The 14,067-nt window shown below is 37.3% G+C and overlaps 1 protein-coding gene across 1 annotated transcript; it reads right to left on the bottom strand.

Moving 5' to 3' along the window:
- Nucleotides 1–47: 47 nt before the first annotated feature.
- On the bottom strand, nt 48–13,720 carry l(2)34Fc (reeler domain-containing lethal (2) 34Fc). The gene is made up of 5 exons (XM_074085401.1): nt 13,580–13,720; nt 11,547–11,716; nt 8,462–8,629; nt 3,033–3,133; nt 48–414 (listed from the first exon to the last, which is right to left on the bottom strand). The coding sequence occupies exons 2-5, from the start codon at nt 11,703–11,705 to the stop codon at nt 342–344; spliced, it is 501 nt and encodes a 166-aa protein (XP_073941502.1). The 5' UTR covers nt 11,706–11,716; nt 13,580–13,720; the 3' UTR covers nt 48–341.
- Nucleotides 13,721–14,067: the final 347 nt, after the last annotated feature.

The raw sequence follows: 14,067 nt of genomic DNA on the forward strand, positions 1-14,067 counted from the left end.
CAATAAATTTCCTGAAATAAGTAAATCTAAGAATAAAACAAATTAAGTATATGAAAACCTTTATTATACCTATAGCCATAAAAACATAAGTATAAATAATAAGGGAATTATATAAATGTGTGTCAGAGATATATATCTATTGGTACAGTTACGTGAAAAAAATATTCAACAATGTTTCAATTAACGTCTTAACATTAAAATAAATAAGCAATCACATTACTTGTTAACTGTACTTTTGATTATGAAATACTTTTTGCATCAATTGTATAAAAATCGTTTATTATGAGAATATTTTCTAGTTATTTAATAATTGACAACACATAAGTACCTACTATTTACACTTAAAGAGTTACTTTGACGGGAGCAGATTCAACTCCCACCCAGAACACCGCACCGTTGTAGGCGATGGTGGCTCTGAAAAATGAAATGTTTTATAGAGTTAGGGTGCAGTTTATAACCTTGTCAATTTACCTACGCCCTAATACCCCATGTTATTTTTGATTTCCGTTAACTTAAGGAGGCAAACTACAGGTCAAATAAAGTTTAAAAGATAATCAAGAGTTAATATAATTAATTATTAGCAGTAAAACAGCGTAAAGGTCCTTAATTTATGACGTTTATTCAAAGTCCATTTCTAATCCGTTTTTAATTCACACATATTTAGCAAAAGGTAGTTAGTTAAACATGTGGATTTTTTTGATGTCTTTCTTGATTATGTGTCATGGCAACGTTACTTGTCAATTTTGTTTATTTTACAATTTAACAATGACTGTGAAGCTATTATATGCACGAAAAAAATATATTCCCGAACAAAACAAATTTTTTTTTTAATTTCAGGAAAAAGTTTATTCTCAGGTAGTTCCATAACAATGAACTGAGCTGTCTGCCGAAGTTAACTGATATCAAAAAAACACTGTATATAATGGACTATTTTCCTAAAAAAAAAAAATGAGTTCGTCAGTTAGATTATCGGAAAATATTAGACACGTATTTTCTCTTTTGGCAGTTAATCAAAGAACGATGAATATATATAAGTATAAGCCAGTTAAAGTTGTGCGACACTGTAGCACTTCAGCTTGAAACACATAGAGAGCGGTGGCGGGGCGGTGCGGCGCGGCGCGGAGGCTGTACCGGTTGTAATATTAGAGCTAACATGAAAGAGGGCACACAGAATAACGCGCGGGAAATAAGCGTAGCGCGGTATTTTGTGTGCCCTCTTTCACGTTAGCTCAAATATTACAACCGGCACCGCCTCCGCGCCGCGCCGCACCGCTCCGCCTCCGGCGTCAGTGTGTTTATAGCTTTCACGGGCCTCCATTCCTCATCTTTGACGTTCTTTGTTTGATTGACAAAATTTTACGGGCCTCCATTCCTCATCTTTGACGTTCTTTGTTTGATTGACAAAATTTTACTGATATCCTAACTGACGAACTAAGTAGAATATTTTTTTTACCCAGGAAACCCCAGTTACTAGATTATGAAGATGGACTGTACGTCTGTCCTGTAGGACTACTACGAAATTCGAAAATCGAAGTTTGTATCGTACCGTTCCTCTCACTCTCGTATGAAATAATATTAGCGTCAGCGAGACTGTACCATACGAACTTCGATTTTAGAATTTCGTAGTAGCCCTACTGGCCCTTTACTACGAAATGCAAAATTCGAACTTTGTATCTTGCCGTCCCGCTGACGCTTATATTACTTAATACGAGAGTGGGAGGGACGGAACGATACGAACTTCGATTTTCGGGTTTCGCAGTAGCCTCCCTGGGCCCTGTTTCTCAAAGCATTATAATATTTATAATATTAGTGTTTTGTCTCATAATCATAAGTTGTATGAAAAAATGAGACAAAACACTAATATTATTAGACTAATATGCTTCGAGAAACTGAGCCGGTCATCCGACAACAAATTATCCAGGCGTACCTACTCGTACTTTCTTAGAGTCAAGTCACTCGCAAAGTACTTAAGTGAGTTAAGCAACGCAAAGCATTGTGGCCTCGGGAGCTCTTACGCTTTGTCCACGGCAAGTTCACACGCGATAAGAACGTGCTTATACCCAGGTCATTCAGTCCCACTTGTCTTGACTACCGGAAATAGTAGACTCTTGCTTGATAACCGGGGTTACGGTGTGACCTCAGAAGCGGAACAAGTCTGTATTGTAGTACTTCATTTTAAAAGGCTACGTTACTTAATTAATCGGAAACTTATTGTATCCAGTAGGAACACTGATTAACTTATGTACAGTTCATTTACTTGTGTACAGTACTTACATAGGTGTACAGTAGGTTGTCATTAACCCTTTACAATATAGTGGAGAGCGACTTTCCGGCGCGTTTGTACTTTTACCTATTCGTTACCCCTTTCGTAGCCACATTAACCCCAGGATCGGCATCAATGAACTAGAATCATAATGTCAATGTCCTTTTGATTAGCTGCCTATGTCATAAAGCTCGACAGGTTTAACTCAGAAGGTCGAAGGTCACAAATTTGTGTAGGTAGGTAGCAAACAAAGTTTGTCTTATGGGTACTAAACAACGGATAAACATATTTAAATACATACATATTAAAGACATATTAAACACCAAAGACTAGAGAGCAAACATTCGTTTTTTTCATAGAAATATCAAGCCCGACCGGGGATTGAATCCGGGACCTCACGCTTCATGGTCAGGTTCTCTACCACGGGCTATCTGGTCGTCTTCACTGAGCACCTGGTAGTCTCTGCTCAGCCTCCCTATTTTCTGGCTGTGCTTAGTGCAATTTTTACTTACTTGAAGTGATTTATTTTATCTCGCATTTGTTTTAAACATGCGAAGTGGTCCTTCGAACCGGATAAAGACTCTTGGATTCGTATTGTACTCTAGTAAACTACATACACGCCAGCTGATTATAAGAGCTTATTCGTATTTGTACCCCATAAAATCATACTTTTAATAAGTAACTCGGAGACGTTACCATGGCAAGGTAACAAGCTACACTAAAAGTTTATTGACCCTTTACTAGGCCCACTGATGGCAATTGTCCTTACCTGAACTTGATCTCGTCATTGAAGCCGGCCGGCGGCGTCCAGGTGAAGGCGACGGTTTGCTTGTCGTCTTTCTCGTCGTGCTTCTTGTGGGTCACGGCGTTCTGTAACATTCAGACCAGACCCAGATTAGGACCTTGTCACAGTAAGGGGTTGTTCGGGATAAACAAAAGAAAGATGCAGATTCTTGAATATTTGACTTTACTTCAAATTCGATACAAATAATTATGTATTATTAATAAATTGGTGATGCGCTTCGCGCGTCTCGTAAGGTTCGTTCGTTCAGTCTAATGGCCGCGCGCCCGCGCCGCGCCGCCCCCGCGTCTTTCCCCTCACCTCTGCGCGTTGACAGGGGTTTACATCCCTCTGGTCCACTTCGGGAGATGTAAGTACAGTCATGCCAATATCTGACACAGCGAAGTGTGTATAAATATCTGATACGACTATTTCTAGGGCTGGCAGGACGTGTCAGGTATTTTTGCACGCTCCACTCTGGCAGTTATTAATGCGCACAGGTGACTATACCTACCTCTAAAATTCACCCGATATCGCCTACCCCTGAGGCAGCGCTTTTCAGGCTTGTATTCAATAATAATAATAATATTTAGCCGTTTTCGGCTACGTGACTTGAGTCTGCGTATTGCATCTATGGGCTGGGACTGGGATGTTTAGCCCTTACATGGCTGACGTAGCCGATCTTTGCAGAGAACATTCTTTTGCAAGCAGCACAGGTTTGAGTATCATTGACATAATTCTAGTGTATGTTCGAAGGCGGTCTTGCTTTTAGTTCGTTACGTCTGAAATCTACTTCTCGTCTTCTTTCGCCCTCGAACGCATACACTTTCTCCTGCACGTGTTTCATGCAGATGAGCATGCGTGTGATGGCTGAGTGGAGACTCAGGTCGTTTTTCAGCGAGAGATTCCCAACGAGAGGGCTCAATACTGCATCTCTTCATGTGTCTTCTGAACGTTGCATTCAATAACCTAACTTGCGGACCAAGAAGGTACGATGTTTATTATCCTAGTTACTAATATTGTAAATGCGAAAATTTGTAGGTACCGTGCGTGCGTGTGTTTGTTACATCTTCACGCTGAAGCGACTTTACCGATATAGATTATGAAAGGTACCTATGTAGATAGCTGGAAGTCTGGATGTCTGCCTGTGTTATATCCCGATATTCCCAAGAGATCGAATAGAATCCCAAAATTTTGACATTTAGGATTAGAGGCATGAAATTTGGACAGGTGTTTTTCGCAACGTTAATGAAATCCACGATTTAATTTTTGCGAATTCCCACAGGTTTTTTTACGAAATCCCGGAATTTCAATTCTACTTCTACTGCTGCGAAAGCTTTGGTAAAGACTAGAATAAGTTACGATGTTTATGATTAGATTTATCTATCGATTTTATCTCGCGGTTTTGTTCGCGTGGAATAATAACATTTGGCGCTCTATCAACGCCGGCTCTAGCTCTTGATCTAGGATTCATATTGTTTATATTCCGAAACTTCATGGTTTTGCAATGTGCCAGGATTTACTTCATAACGGCTGTTGACAATAGGTATTACGATTTACCCTCTAATTATTCTCTAAGTACCTACCTTACCTATACTTAAAATCCTTCTTTTTTTCCTAAAAAATTTAGTAAATTCAACGGTTGAGGCGTGCCCTGTCTCTCAATCATTTATTTGGTATCAATCGTTAATTATAAGTAGGTATAATATAAAAATATACTTACTACCAATCATTGAAACAGTAGGTACAACAATAACATCAATTAACATGGACTTATTCATACTTAAGAATCACTTAAGAATGAAAAATTAAGTAATGTAGGTACGTACAGTACCACCTACAAGAGCAGCATGCAGCATAGCAAGCAACAAAGTGAGTGGTATTAATGGCAGGCATATTATCTACAATAAGTTCCTTAGTTTGGTCAAGGTTTTCTAACTAGCCACATTATGGTATGCCGCACTATGCATTGATTGTAAATATAATGGCTTCTCCAAGAACCGTCATTTGGGACCTCAACCCAGCTGGACTAACTTATATTAGGTATCTACTAGTGGCGTTAGCCGGTTATTATTTAGTCACACACTTTGGATAAGTATAGTTACCTATTTAATTTGTGTCATTACTTTAGCCTCATTATCTACAGGTAATCTATAAACCGCACCTTCTGTTACGAGCTTTTCAAAAACACGGCGAGAGATTAATGCGAGGTTTTACGCTTTTTAGTGTAATTTGAGGTTTAAAACTACCGGTACCCAGTAGATAACCAACATTTTGTTGGTATAAGTATTTCGTGTTATAAGTAATATAACACTCGGGCGACCGTTTTGCTCTGTGTTTGCAAATAGGTATGTTTTCAGGAGATACGAGTAGTAAACCCAGCTAGATTTACTTTTCGCCCCTGAAACCTTCCGTTAGGGCTATTATCGAGATATCGTCACTACTTTGAAAAAATCTCGTACCCATCTAAAATCAATATGTCAACAAAATTGAACCTTGATGTAAAGTTCACTCAGAAAAATTATCTATTTTGAGCTACGAGTTTTTTTAAAAGTAGTGATGATATCTAAGCGTTATTGTTATTTTAACAGAACTGTGACTACAATACTACTTTATAATTTTTATGATTTGCATCAGCCACTTTTTGCGTTTTGTTTTGAGTACGGCTTTTTGCGCATTAGGTACTTTGCGGTACAAAACCATACGTAAGTACCAACCTATTGTATCATTGGCCGTTTTAGGTCCATATCTCAAAAGAAAAAAAAGTAACCCTTTTACGATCTCTTTGTTGTTCGTCTATCTATCCGACCGTGTCTGTCAAGATCCTTTTTCTCAAGAAAGCGTAGAGGAATCAACCTGATATAAGTATAAAATATTCTGTGTGCTATCCCTTAAAGCAATGAAAAATCAAGGTTCTAAGTCGACACGCAATCAAAAGATGCAGCGAAAAACCTATCCAAGTCCGACTCGCACTTGGTCGTTTTTTTTAAAGTCTATCTAATTTATTTATTTAAATAAATAAACTAATATGTAACAGTCGTACAAAGTGTTATGTTAATAATCAATTTCACTATCAACATTCATATTTTTTTTTCTTTTTGTTTAAGGGTCTATGTGTGTGTTAGTGTATTTTTTTTGTAATTTTCTGTATTTTTGATTTTATTAGTAATTTTCATTGAGTTTTAATGTTATATTTGTTTTGTTATAATGGATTAAATAATTGACTAATGATTTATAAGCATCAAACACATTGATTTTCACTATGATTTCCTTGACAAAAGAAAGTATGGGATGTCAACATGACATTAGTAGCACAAAAGTTCCACCTTGGGTCATGATCATGATTCAGTTTGTTCGACTGTACCTACTTAATAATTTTATACTTACTTAAAAATAATAATCTAGGTCTAGGTAGAGTCATTCACGATGACGCGTGCCGTGGTTCTTATTACAATGTCATTAATGTCTAATTTTGACAAAATCACGCGTCTTCGTGGATGGCACTATAGGTATCAATACCATCAAATAATAAACTACTTAACATTTAACTACAAGTGTATGTATAGTATAATAGGCACTTGGATCTGCCATCATTAATCGCAGACTAGACGATGCGACCTCTTGCACCATCACGAACCGAAGCCTTGAGTAAACTAGCTGGTTGTTATTGCGAAATCCATCCTGCGATGGCTCTTATGAGCGGTATTGCATCTCATTATTTGTTTAGGATATCCTGTGTTTTGAGGAAGTAGCATCTTGTAAGATCATCGAACATCCGAAAAATAGTCTCAGTAATTAGGTACCATCAGCCAAATAAGTGGTCTATCAATTTTAAACAAGTTACCATCAAATGAATATGTCGCTAAAGGCGAACTTTCAAGTTGACAGAGACACGTCTATTGGCATTATTGTTTTGTGACATGCAAACGATTATCAACTTTAGGGTGGTAGACCACATATTTGGCTGATGGTACCTTAAGGTGAAATGCTATTGGCTATGCTATGGTGATGCCAAGCCAACTTTAATTAGTTAAGTATGTACTTAGGAATAAATTTCAAAACCAGTGAACTTTTTTCTAGGTCGAAATTTCGTAATGCTGTGTCAAATTGTAACCTCATATTAATCTCAACCATCGATTAGGTAATTATAATATTTACTAGGTCATGTCTGTTTTCGGTTTTGTGCTGATTGAATAATATACTTGTAAGTACGTTAGTATGTACTTAATTTTTCAAATGTACCTGTAAAACGGGTGATTAGGTACTAAAATCAGTCCTATCTTAAAGGTGAGTAGGACAAATGTCACGCTACTTCTGGGTAGTTACTGAGTATTGTGAGTAATAATAATTGTTAACAATAGAACTTTTTGTCACCTTGTGGTATAATAACGCTTTTTAAGGAAGTTCCTGAGTTGGGCTCACGCGCATAATAACCCAGACATTCGAATGGCTAAGTTCCAAGGCAATTCACTTCGTTGGAAAAAAGTAAGTGCACGGTGCCTTTACAGTTTATCAATCAATGTAAATACTCTATCTTTTGTAAACTTATAGACTTTTACAGCTACATGTATCCATTTGAGGCCTTCGTTATAATGTAAGCATACTATCATGAACACAACATCACGACTCACGACCGTATTAATTTTCAATTCCAATTTCCAATTTTACAGCGCATTGGTTTTTACTGTACCATCAGACAAATAAGTGGTCTATCAATTTTGAAACAAGTTCCTATCAAATGAATATGTCGCTAAAGTCGAACTTTCAAGTTGACACACACGTCTATTGGCATTATTGTTTTATGACATGCAAACGATTATCACCTTTAGGGTGGTAGACCACTTATTTGGCTGATAGTACCTAAGTGACAAATGAATAAATAAATATCTGCCTTGCATAACATTAAAAGGGCGATATTGTGGTAATAGAGTAGACTGGGTACGGTTGTAACAGCTCGAATATTTCCTAAACTATCTACAGGGGAGTGAGAGGTACAACGGGAAAGGGATGCAGCGGGCAGGTATAGAGTCGGATGTGCAATTTGGCCATTTTGGGGTTACTATGTCAAAGTCAATATAAATATATACATATATACAATCTTCATTATGTTACTCTGATGAGATACATTCGTAAGAAGATGTTGCAGCTGCAAAAGGAGACAGTGCGTTAGAAGATGTTAACATGGGGTATGTAGCTCATAACAGAATTTTTACAGAAGAGCAAGAGCACAATCTAGCTAAGTACCTCACGCGATGTGCAGACATATATAGTACATTATAATAATAGTGTATGGTGTGTAATGGTGTAGTGTAACTTTGTTGAATTTGATTCTTTATGGGCATGGACACACGCAAACGAAACCCCTGTGTGATAATGATAAAGCAGGTACATGAAGCAAAGTAAATCAAGCAACTTACTCCAGACTCGCCACAGTTAATGAGCTGGGCAAAGCGGTCGTTGGGCGGCAGAGTGAACTTGCCAACAATCTTGTCTCCCTGCCGCGCCTGCAGCAGCAGTCCGCGCATCGTGTTGCTGGGACCCTTGCCGGAGATCACCACCTCCATCGGAGTACCGGCTTTCACCACCTACAGGCGATGATAAGAATGACACAATGATTTTTTTTTTCAGTAAAAGTAGGTACTTACACGAAGTCTACTTTTTGGCATTGGTCTATGTAATTATCGCTACACTCGTATCTACCACTAAAAATGCGGCAAATATTCAAATATTAAGTATAGTACCTATTAAACAGTCTCTAAGCTAAGCCACGGACGAACGGACGGACGGATATGGCGGAACTATAGGGTTCTTCAGGACTACGGAATCCTAAAAAGTTAGTGTTGAGTTGAACATAATTTTAATTAACTTTCGATGAAAAATACTAGGTTATCAAGGAAGATATAGTTTTCTGACCCCATATAAACTACCTAGAGCAGTGCGAGTTCCGCCAACGATAAAATTATGTCGATTATTACTTCTGTGATGTCGATAGAGTTACGTCATTATGGATGAATGATCATACGAAATTTCTGCCATTTGCAAAGATTTCAAGACAAAGTAACGGTTACAATAACTAAATTGTGAACATCTTCGGAACCTTTTCACAGACAATTTCACAATAATTTCTGTAGCAGAATATCAACATGACGCTTGTAGCGAAAAGGTTCTACAGTGGTACAGTCACCAGCATTAATATCTGCCACAGCGGAGCGTGCAAAAATATCTGACACGTCCTTCCGACCATAGAAATAGAGTCGTATCAGATATTTATGCACGCTTGTGTCAGATATTGGTGCTGGTGACTGTACCTACTGGGTTCTGAATAGTTCCAATGCTTCGACTGTAAGTGTCGGTATACACATGTGTTTTTAAATTACTGCATACCTACGCACGCCGTGTTATTTTTAGGTTGATTGACGAAGCGATACGTTCTGATTAATAGTTTCAGCGTTTTGAAAATTTGTAGCTCTATATTCACCAACTGTATTTTGCTCTTTTCTACACACATCATCATCATCATATCAGCCGTAGGACGTCCACTACTGGACATAGGCCTCCCCCATAGACCTCCAGTTGCCTCGGTTGAACCGTGAACCGGCGACTTTAACCAGGTCATCCGTCCATCTCGTTGGTGGACGACCCACGATGCGCTTGTCGATCCGCGGTCTCCACTCCCTAACCCTAACCTTTTGGCCCCAACGACCATCTGTTCTCCGTGCTATATGGCCTGCCCATTGCCACTTCAACGAGCTTATTCGCTTGGCTATGTCGGTGACCCTGTTCTTCTATGTATCTCCTCATTTCTACACACAATTTTCTGTTATTATGCACTTGTACATTTTAAGGAGTAGGTAGTTTATGTTTAGTGATACTCTTAGAGCCACCTAAATCCTAGACAATAAAGCTTCTTCGACGTAGGTGCACTTTATCATCACTTCATTTTCTTTCTTTTTTAGGGTTCCGTAGTCCTACCAGGAACCCTAATAGTTTCACCATGTCTGTCCGTCTGTCCATCCCTCCGCGGTTTAGCTTAGAGACTAGTAATGATGGAAAGCTGTAGTTTTATATGAATATATTATGTTAACCATGCTGACAAAATGCTATAATAAAATAAAATAAGAAAAGTGGGTATCCACACATAAAGTGGACCCGATTTTTTTTCTCATCTAAATCTAGATTTTTGTCATCTAACACGTTCGATAGATAGGTTTGAAAAAGATTTTTTTTTAATTTAGAGATCTGTTGGCAAAATAGAGCTATAAAGTGTTAATTTTTGTTATGTCACGTGGGTCCCACCCTCCTCTACAAGTCCATTAGATGAAAAAAAGCTGAAAGAAAATGTAGAATTAAAGCCATATAATTATTTTTAAAGGAAAACTATAACGTCTAAGCATGTAGGCTTTTTAAGTTAACCAGTTAGTCGATCAAAATGTTGTATTGATTTTTTCTCTTTCTGAATACGGAACCCTTACAGTACTCTACGCGTGGCCTGACGCGCACTTTGGACTTCTACATCATCAATTAGTTATACCTAAGTGGAAATGTAACTACATAATTATAATTACAATAAAGGCACTATAAACGTAAGAAAAAAAAACAAAATTAATTGGTATTGTGGGACGCGATAACGAGCATTCATAAGAATCACAACAATAAAGAATGAGATTTTTTCTGTGGTACGAGCCAAGGCATTGAAATTTTCCAATGTTTACAAATTTATGCTACTTGAATACCATCTACGAGTACTTGCGGTATAGCTACGCTTTGTAATTATCACTGCAATACAACTAAAAGGTGTTTTTTTTTTCAATATGTCATTATGTTCAGTACCTATCGTTAAACTAATAAAATATTTGTTTTTACATTTAAATGGGTCAAATCTTCGGGATGTAGGTAAATACCTAATATTACGAGAACCAAAATACTTTGAAAAATCTGTTTTGATCACCGCTAAGCTTAAAAATTAGGATGGTGATTTAATTTCTTGATTTTACTTCAAATCAATTGTTGTGTTACTGACACGATTGTAAATATTACCTGAAACACATGTACCATGACTTTGATGTGAATAAAATAAATAATCTGATTTATTACGGGTTGTAAATTATCGAACCGCAAACTTTGATAAGAAACCTCGATGAGTGGATAGAATTATTAAAGAAGGATCATCAGAGTCAACTAAGGCATGTGACTTTACCATCACACATCTTACTTTAGTGGAATCGGTATTATCCAACACTTATTCGTTAAGTTTTATTCATTCGAACCCTAAGCTGGCCTTCCTGGACTGCGTGTTAATTTTAAGTGTATATTTCCTGTTTTGAAAGATAACCTGGAAGAGATCCTAAGTACCTAGCGATAAGGCCGCCCATTACTAATAGTGTAAGTTTTCTTTTATGTACTAATTGCTTTGATCTGAACTGTTTATTGTGGCATTCAAATTTTGTGGTAATTGTATCGTTTGAAGTGGGAGCATGTACAGTAGGTATTTAATCCGCCTACCTTAGTGCTGGTAGTGATCGTGTAGGGCGCCGGGGACTTTTGCGGGGCTACGGGGTGCCGCGGGATCATGTCCTGGCAGGCGCCTTCGGGGGCCCCCGCGGAGTACGCGTCCGCGAACGCCACCGCCGACACCACAACCACCAAGTAAGTGAACCACATCTTGAATAAACCTGGAAACACACCTTTAGTGTTAAGAGCTTTCAAGTTTAAAACAGACCTTGAGCTACGGGTTGTCCCAGTTTTTGATAAATAGCACCATTCACAAATAATTAATTACTCTACCAATGAGATTTTGTGTAGACAAAACTAACAAACTGCCAGCAGCTACGAATAATAAGCTAGCAGGGGGACAAAAATCTAATAAAAAAATTACAGGGTTACTTCAATGAAGATAAAATGTTTGGGTTACAATTTTGGGCCTTCAGATTTACAGTACTCGGGTGCAGAGGGTTCACAACTAAGTCTAAGGTCTATCAGTGCATATTATCGATTTTATAAGCAATCTTTTTATACATACGAAAGTGGGTCACGGTCATTTTTATTCTTCAGATCTCAAGTTCTCGTAAAGCTACCTACTCGTTTAGGGGACAGGTTCTATACGTGTGTTGTAATTTCAACCGATTGACTAACTATTGCACACGGCATTATGTTAAACCGCCAATTGAAACAAATGACAGTTTTGAGTATTAATTCGGATTTAGAATCAAAATATAACAGTCCGGGTATATCTTAATACTTACCGAAAAGCTTTGTACTTATAGTTAATTAAACATTTAGTTTGTATGGGACACTTGACACCAATTGACCTAGTCCCAAACTAAGCAAAGCTTGTACTATGGGTACTGCAACGGAAAAAAACATACTTATATAGATAAATGAATACTTAAATACATATTAAACACCCAAGACCCGAGAGCAAACATTCGTATTATTCATACAAATATCTGCCCCGGCCGGGAATCGAACTCGGGACCTCAAACTTCGTAGTCAGGTTTTCTAACCACTTGGCCATCCGGTCGTCTGAATATGAAAGGTTTAGCAATATACTTGAGCGGTTGAGGAGCAGAACTCGTAGCTTTTGTTTTAGGAAATAAAAATAAGCTTGTGTCTATGTTCTCAGGGATAGTTTTAGTTAGCAGGGTAAACTAAACAGAGTATACCTATTGAGATTGGAATCTTAGACGACCAGATGGCCTAGTGGTTAGAGAACCTGACTACGAAGCTTGAGGTCCCGGGTTCGATTCCCGTGTCGGGGCAGATTAGTATGAAAAATACGGATGTTTGTTCTCGGGTCTTGGGTGTTTAATATGTATTTAAGTATGTATCTATCTATATAATTATATTTATCCGTTGCTTAGTACCCATAACACAAGCTTTGCTAAGCTTACTTTGGGACTAGGTCAATTGGTGTGAATCGTCCCGTGATATTAATCTGGAGAGATAAAATTGTTGATATCTTTATGATACTGAAATTTTAATATGATAGATAGAAAATATTTAGGTATTACACAACTAAAAGAAGCATATCTACATGAAGCAGTATCCGGTGTGCCCTGAACTAGGTTAAGAAAACTATACACTAACATAATAAAAACATAAATATATTGTACACCATGCATGTGGTAGATTACGGTCATGTTCTGAACTATATTTTGTACCCGTTATATCAATAAATATATTATGACTATGATTAGGTATGATTATTACAGGTAACTTCTGTACCCTAACAAGAACCATTAAGCTGTGTCATATTCATTAAATTTGTAAATTATTTTAGTACACAAAAGAAAATGTATAATATGTAGTTTTTTTTGCTATTTAATGGCTTCTTTTCATCTTGCTAATCCCCATTGTTTATACTCTTGTTTTATGCAATATTATTTTCATTTAGGTAAGTATATTTTTTATTTTAACAAAATATAACTTTTATGAATAACTGTAATTATCTAGAAATTTCACTGTTAAATTAATATTACTTTTCAAAATATATTATAGTATTTCCAAGTTAATGTAAATATTAATATTTTCTTTACCTCGAGTGTTTTGTAGAGCGTCCGCAAGTATGCGCGAGCGGCGACTGCGAATCGCGACCTCGGCTAACTAAGGCTTTATATTGGATCTGGCTGAGGTAGGGCGAAAGGCCGCAGATGATACTTATTGCAGAACAATCTAAGTGTCAATAAACAGTGTGATGTACTGAAACACAAGAGTAAGTACCTCTAAAACTATGTGTATCAGACGATCAGGTCAAACCCACACCAACGTTTTGTTAAGTAGAATTATAGGGAAGAAGAAGAGCTTCCTGTATAAGTAGGTACTCGTAAAGGCATAAAATAAGAGTAGTTACGTACATAGATATTAAATAGCCTCGACAAGCTCTTTAGGCATTTTTAAACTATTAAAATTGTATAGTGTGTATTCAGTATCGGTAACCCGTAGGTTAGGTACTTAAAGTCTCTTAACCTACTTTATAAAAGGAGGAAATTATCAATTCGGTTGTATTTTTTTATATTTGTTACCT

This window comes from Choristoneura fumiferana, chromosome 3, assembly GCF_025370935.1.
Source record: "Choristoneura fumiferana chromosome 3, NRCan_CFum_1, whole genome shotgun sequence".
Taxonomy (NCBI): Eukaryota; Metazoa; Arthropoda; class Insecta; order Lepidoptera; family Tortricidae; genus Choristoneura; species Choristoneura fumiferana.